The 7585-nt window shown below is 38.7% G+C and overlaps 1 protein-coding gene across 1 annotated transcript; it reads left to right on the top strand.

Moving 5' to 3' along the window:
- The first annotated feature begins 674 nt into the window (after positions 1–674).
- LOC145041563 (chlorophyll a-b binding protein 3C, chloroplastic-like) lies at positions 675–1633 on the top strand. The gene has a single exon (XM_078989682.1). The coding sequence runs from the start codon at positions 743–745 to the stop codon at positions 1538–1540; it is 798 nt and encodes a 265-aa protein (XP_078845808.1). The 5' UTR covers positions 675–742; the 3' UTR covers positions 1541–1633.
- The last annotated feature ends 5952 nt before the right edge of the window (positions 1634–7585 follow it).

The following is a 7585-nucleotide window of genomic DNA, read 5'->3' as shown; positions in this document are numbered from 1 at the left end:
AACGGGTCTTATAAAGTTTATCCTTTTAATTCCAGTTTTTGTATTTTAGAACCCGGTTTTTTAAACAACCGGATCTTATGGTGTGCCTACGCGCTCATTTGTAATAGCGAACATATAATCCGGTTCTTTACTATAAACCGTGACATACCATGATTTCCAATATAAAGCCCGGTTTTTGCATTATATTGCAAAAACCGGGTCCTATATGGCGAGTCTTATGTGTTGTTTCGTAGTAGTGGCTGTTAATATCTCAAAATATATTCTATTGAATTTTCCTAGAGTTTTATATTATGTACGAAAATGATAAATTTGTATACAAAAACAAAATGATAATACAAATCTACTGAACTTCAATGCATGTTTGGACTAATTAAACTTAGTCGATACTATTGTTAAACATGAAAAACCCCACAAAGACTGGCTAAAACCCCACCAAGACTAGCTAGTGGCTGAGAATGCGAGCCATTATATTCGCTCAATAAGCCAGAGCCATGAATATCGTTGCCCCTTCAAATATCTCCCGTGGACCAGAGAACTTGAACCACACAAATCATATACCCTCTGATAGAACTAAAATCTTGGTAGCCAATCAAAATGAAGTTAAAGAGTGTATCAAGATAAGCATTGATCAACTACCTAGCCCAAAAACCACCCTATAAATCTATGTTCCAGATCCACACATCTTCATCACAGATAAGACTCTCCTACTTCCACAACATCTTTCAAAACAAAATTCACAAAAATGGCAGCTTCCACCATGGCACTATCCTCTTCTTTCGTCGGACAGGCAGTGAAAGCAGCACCATCTGGTTCTGAAGTCACCGGAAATGGAAGGGTTTCCATGAGGAAGACAGCAGTCAAGAAGGTCGCACCATCAGGAAGCCCATGGTACGGCCCCGACCGTGTTAAGTACCTTGGCCCATTCTCCGGCGAAGCCCCATCTTACCTGACCGGTGAGTTCCCCGGTGACTACGGTTGGGACACTGCTGGGCTCTCTGCTGATCCTGAAACATTCGCCAAGAACCGTGAGCTTGAGGTCATCCACAGCAGATGGGCAATGCTCGGAGCTCTTGGGTGCGTCTTCCCTGAACTCTTGGCTCGTAATGGGGTCAAGTTTGGTGAGGCTGTATGGTTCAAGGCTGGATCCCAGATCTTTAGTGAGGGTGGTCTTGACTACTTGGGGAACCCAAGTTTGATCCATGCACAAAGCATTTTAGCCATCTGGGCTACCCAAGTGATCTTGATGGGTGCAGTTGAAGGTTACAGAATTGCTGGTGGACCTCTTGGTGAGGTAGTTGACCCACTTTACCCTGGTGGTAGCTTCGACCCATTGGGTCTGGCTGATGACCCAGAGGCATTTGCTGAGCTGAAAGTGAAGGAGCTCAAGAACGGTAGACTGGCCATGTTCTCTATGTTTGGATTCTTTGTTCAAGCCATTGTTACCGGAAAGGGACCATTGGAGAATCTTGCTGACCATCTTGCTGACCCTGTTGCAAACAATGCATGGTCATATGCTACAAACTTTGTACCTGGAAAGTGAGTTTTGTGAATTTGAGTGCGAGATAATATTTGATTGATGTCGAACCCTCTTGTGAATTAATTTAGTATAATACATGGTTTAATTTTGGGCAAATTGGTGTTAATTTAGTTTTCCTTTCTAATACTAGGTTTTAATCTTCAGTTGATTAAATCAATTCCATGAGGTTAAATTACCTATAATTTTTGTTTAAGAGAATATGACAACCTATAATAAGCGACACTAAGGGGGGTGGGAGGGTTGATGTGACCATTCGGTATTCAGCTGAAACACGATGTCATGTCACACTCTACCAACGGCCACCATGATGTCATTTCGGATTTTTACCAATGTAACAATGTCATGAATGTTATCAATCTAACAACGTGGTGAATGTTATCAATTTCATTTGAGAGTCTCGAGATGTATCGATAAAGAACTTATGTATCTTTTGCAACAGTTTTGTTGAAGTTTGAAAGGCCCAAACCCATATGAGAAACAACTTTTTTTTGAAAAAAGTGGAAACTTTTTATAAATAAACAAAAGGCCACAGCCTTGCGAGGTACAAGACAAGCAAACTAGGTACTAGTTACACTAAAGGGATAGAAATATCAATCAACTTAATGATAATTTCCAAAATCGTCTATGTGCATGACCCAACCAAAAATAGTAAAAATAATGTTATTCCCACTTTAGAAGGATGGGTACGAACCTTCTTAAAAACACATGATTCCTATTTTTTTAAACACACCAAAAATAGTCATAAAGAATAGTAAGCATGATCCTCATTTTTTTAGGATAGCAACCCCAATTGGTAGCAAAGTTCAAGGCATCGGGAACTGTGGAGAAACAATGAGTGGGAATTGGAATATCTCACCGCTGAAAAATCCACCACAGGACCTCCTTTGCGAACGTGCAATCCGTAAGCAAATGGTTGGTTCACTCCGTATCAGTAGAATGCATTTGGTACTCGATAAAAGTAACACAAACTCCCATCCGATAGAGGGCCAAGGAGGATGAGATATGGTCCATACTAGCACGCCACACAAAGCAAATCACATTGAGAGAGACTAAGTGGAACCACACCGTCAGATTATTACAACAAGCAATAATCTAGGAGTCGATGGCCTTTCGAATATCAAGAACATAGAATTTACCATCCCCGAAAAGTTTATAAACCTAAGTATCTCGTGTCGACAAAGGGATAAAACCATTAAAGAGCTCACAAAGAGTGGTCGGCCCCAGCAGCTCCATAGGAAGACATGGCTTCCTCTTCCAAGCCCAATAAGCCTTGTGCAAAGACAACATGTCAAAAATAAAACAATATTTCCTCTTGTCCAACACATAGAGATTGGGGAATTGATATGAAATATTATCATCCCCTGTCCAGTTATCAATCCAAAAAGGGTCCCACTACGAGAGCCAATATTATATGAGAAAAGAGAAGCGAAATCATTTCCCAGTTCATGAAGAGAATCAAATATCGACACTAGATTACACTAAATATCGGGCATGGAACGCTTGGAGAGGTTATTAATAGGCTTGCAACCAACGTTATGAATTCCAAATATAACCCATTGCCACAACACGATGGTCTCTGGCTTTAATCTCCATATCCATTACAGAGCAAAGAAATATTCAGACATTTAAGATATCCTACTCCAAGACCACCTGAGTCTTTGGCAGCAAGAACCTGATTCCACGCCACCCAACAGATTTTAGCTTTTTCTTCATTACCTCCCCAAAGAAAGCTTCTATGAATCTTCTCCAAAGCATCAAGAACGGAAGTCGAAGCCTTAAAAATAGACAAGTAAAATAAGGGTAAGTTGCCAATCTTCCTCCAAAGGATAGAATCTTTGATTTCCAAGAAGAGAGTTTACTTTGGACTTTCTCAATAATCGACCTCTAATTTCTCTTAAACTTCATATTTGCACCAACATGCACCCCGAGATAAGTGAAAGGAAGGACAGCCGCCTCACAACCCACAATGTATGCACAATTATTAATATTAGAGTTGGAAACCCCAATCCCATAAACCTTAGATTTATGGAAATTAACTTTTAAACCCGAGACGGCATGAAAACATTTGAGGATCTGGGAAAGATTCATGAAATTTGAATGAGTCCAATCACCAACAAATAAAGCATTATTCGTATAAAACCTTGGGATATAAAAGGACAATTATTAGGTATGTCAACCCCAGAGAAGAAAGAGCCTTGTATAACCGATCTCATAGTGACATTTAGACCCTCCATGGTTAGAAAAAAAAAAGGAATGGATAGAGAGGGTCTCCTTGACGAACGCCTATGAAGATTGGGAATTCTTTTGTTGGGATACCAATAATTAGAACTGAGGCTCTTGAAGCTGCCAAACTACCCCTAATCCAAAATCTTCTCCTGGTACCAAAACCCATTTGGAGCATCACTGAGTCCAAAATATTCCAATTAATGGAATCAAATGCCTTGTAAAATTTAACTTTAAAGAGGAAGGTGCTACATTTATTCTACTTAACCCACCCGCAAATTTTGTTAATTATCATGGGACCGTCAAGAATGTTCCGACCCTCGATGAAACCGGTTTAGACTTTGTTGATCACGAAACCATTAGCTCTTTTGAGGCGGGCAGTTGAGGCTTTGGAAATTATCTTGTAAAGACAACACATAAGGCTAATGGGACGGTAGTCATTAAGCGTGAGGGGGTCTTTAACTTTAGGAGTAAGCATAATAAAGGAGAAACTACAGACCCTCGCAATACATCAACTGGCTTCAAAATATTTAACAAATCCCAGGATGTCATCCTATATAAGATCCCAAAGCCTCTTTAGAAATTTGAAGGTGAATCCATCCGGCCCCGGGGCTTTTTCAACCCCACAGCTCCAGATAGCATCTTTAATCTCCTCCATGGTAAATTCTTGATCCAAGAACGAGGAATCACATTGGCTAAGCTTTCTGAAACTGGAGTTAATAAGATGTGGTCGCACGGTAATGGTTTCATGAAACTTGTCCCCAAAGAAATTACATGCTTCCTTCTTGATAGCCTTAGCATCAGTGACCCAACAACCATTCATCATCAAGCCGTGAATGTTCCTCCTTCTATTTTTTATCCTTAACGAGTTGTATAATAACATAGAGTTTTCATCGCCATCTGTCACACCCCCAAACCAAGGATGGCGGAAACGTCCGAGGGTGGAGGACTTCATGTATAGTATCATAACAACAAGTATAATAGTGCTCAAAGTACAAACACCCAACATAAATATAATTGAAAAAGTTGCATCATAGTATAGGTTTACATGTTTCTAAATCAATTACATTATGTTGACAAAAATACAATGTTTGACGCCTTACCGTCCCATCCTCAAAAGTTGTTGTTTACCTATTTGACGGATTCCCTGAGAATACAAATCATTTTGAAAAAGTATCAAAAATTAAGTTGGTGAGTTCATAAGCTTTTAGAATGAACGTTGAAATCCTTTCTTCTATAAGTAGTGTTTGTTTGAGAAAATCCCATATTTTCTCTCTAAAATGTATTTTAGTATAAAATGTCAAGACTAATAGTATGCTAATATTTTTTCCATTTATAATTTGAATCATGCAAGTTTAAATTGGCATAAACTTGTTAGTTTAAATGGAAATCCCATAAATTTTATGTTTGTTAATACCCCATGTGAGTTATTATAATCATGCAATGACTTAGTTGGCCTTATATACGACGCTCTTCAGGCGTCGAAATGTCAATGACATTTGTCACCCCAGACCTGCCGGTCTAGCTGTTGCATGCAGCTAAGGTGTAGGTTGTCAAACCTAATATAGATCTATACACAACTATCACGTTCTCCCTACGAGAGATTTTGGTTATAATTAAAGGACTTTTGTTGCGCTACTTGGAAGTAGCATGAAGCGAATGTCTCACAAATTTATTCATTAGTAGATTTATGTAATGCGATAATGAAAACCCCTTTTTGTAGAAATGTAGTCTTTTGTATTGTATACGTAACATAAACTATACCTATTATAGTTTATCCAAACATTGGTAGTGCGTAGTATTCACTTTCTATGTAAGTAGAATGTATATAGCAAAATGATTCTATGTTTTCCATGTTTAAAAATGCATTGATTGTAATGATAAAGAATTCTTACAATTTAGTGAACATTTTACTATAACCTAAATGTATCCAAACAGAAAAGTCATGCAAAATATGAAGGCATCAAGGTTTTACACTTTGCTCAACAAGTTACAAAGTGTTAATGAAGTTGTAATCTGTGAACTTGTTTTTACCATTTCTGCACTGATTTAGAAAAATCACAGCAAATTCATACGAATTTGAAAACCAGATCCATAAACTCTGAGAGTTTAGAAAACATTTCTAGATTGTTCACAAATTTTTTTATGATTTTTAGAAGTCCTTAATTGGTGTGAAAATGTTCATATTCACAGACTAGTCCAAATTCGTAGCTACAGTGATAGGCAGTTTTGAAAAATCACCATAAATTGTAGAAAAATCGTATGGACATGTGCAAGTAGTCATTTTAAAGGTATAAACCTGAACTATTTTCACCTAGTACAGTTTTGAAAACTAAAAAGTTTAAGATGTTCAAAATAGTTTGTGAATGAACATTAAGTTTTCTGTTAAAGGCTGTTGTTTGAGTTTAGTTATGTTGTTGGTGTTTTAACTTGTATCCTCCCCTAAAACTTGAAGAAAACAGGAAAATGTGGGGGTATGAACTCACCTTGAGTGATTTCAATGGATGGATGTTGAAGAACGGAAGTATTCAACTCAAGAACACTTAAAAGATTGCTTAAAGATTCGAAGTTCTAATACAAATATGATGAGGTTTGTGTAAGAAACTTATGATTGGAGTAGAAAGAGGTGGAATAATCATATGAAGGATGACTTTACTTACCAAAAGTAGATGAAGAACTTGAAAATCAGCCTTGGAATCTCGAAATTTAGAGAGAGAAGTGAGGGAGAATGGAGTTTGTTCTTTAGTGGAGAAGGAGTGAAGTGGGAAGAGAGATGACGATTTCCAGCTTTTGTTCAAGAGTATGGCTGGAACAATGGTGGGAAAAATGACAATGATTGACCAGGTATGGGGGAATAGTGGTTGGGTATGGCCTTGGAGTGAGTGTGGCAGGTTGCTTGTGTTCTTGTACAAAGGATAAGTCAACAATCCACCTAAATAACTTACCTACCATATTTTATTCTTAAATAAAGATTTCCATAAAAATGTGCTTAGATTATGGAAATATGGGGTCTTATATGTCGAAATATAAGTTTAGGTGAAAATCACGCGATAAAATCACAAAAAACGGGCTTAAAACGTGAAAATGGTCAAAAATCAGGAAAAACAAGTAAAAATCCGAAGTCTGGGTCAGAGGTTCGGTCCCTGGGGCTTAGAACTGAGAGTAGAAGGGAGTTGAAAGGAGGGTTCGATCGTTGGAGAGGAACCGAGAGAGAGGCTCGGTCGGATAGATTCGTAGGCGACGAAGGGAAGTGAAGTCAAAGGTGGGGTGGGGGGGGAGGCGGAGGCGAGGCTCGGTTCTGGCTTATGCAAGGTTCGGCTCTAGCAGGGCTCGGTTCCTGACAGGCTCGGTTCCAAGGGTCTTCGGCTCCATAGGGGGTTTCGGCTCCTTAGGGTCTCTCCTCTTAGGGAGGTTCGGTCCTAAGAGGGTTCGGCTCTAAGAGGCTGCTCTTCGCGTTAACTCTCCGTTTTGCGTAGTTTTTGGCTATGATAAGGGTCGGGATGACTCGGATGACTATAAAAAGTTGAGAGAGATTTTGAGAGATATTTGGGAGAGATTTCACATACATGGAGAGATTTCACATACATAGAGAGATTTGGGAGAGATTTCACATACATGGAGAGATTTGGGAGAGATTTCACATACATAGAGAGATTTAGGAGAGATTTCACATACATGGAGATTTGGGAGAGATTTAACATACATAGGAAGATTTGGAAGAGATTTCACATATATAGAGAGATTTAGGAGATATTTCACATACATGGAGAGATTTGGGAGAGATTTCACATACATAGAGAGATTTAGGAGAGATTCACATACATG

The sequence above is a fragment of the Lactuca saligna genome, chromosome 4 (assembly GCF_052625555.1).
Source record: "Lactuca saligna cultivar CGN05327 chromosome 4, ASM5262555v1, whole genome shotgun sequence".
Lineage (NCBI taxonomy): Eukaryota > Viridiplantae > Streptophyta > Magnoliopsida > Asterales > Asteraceae > Lactuca > Lactuca saligna.
Note: the sequence above shows the minus strand (reverse complement) of the source record. Positions and strands in the feature narration are given on the sequence as shown.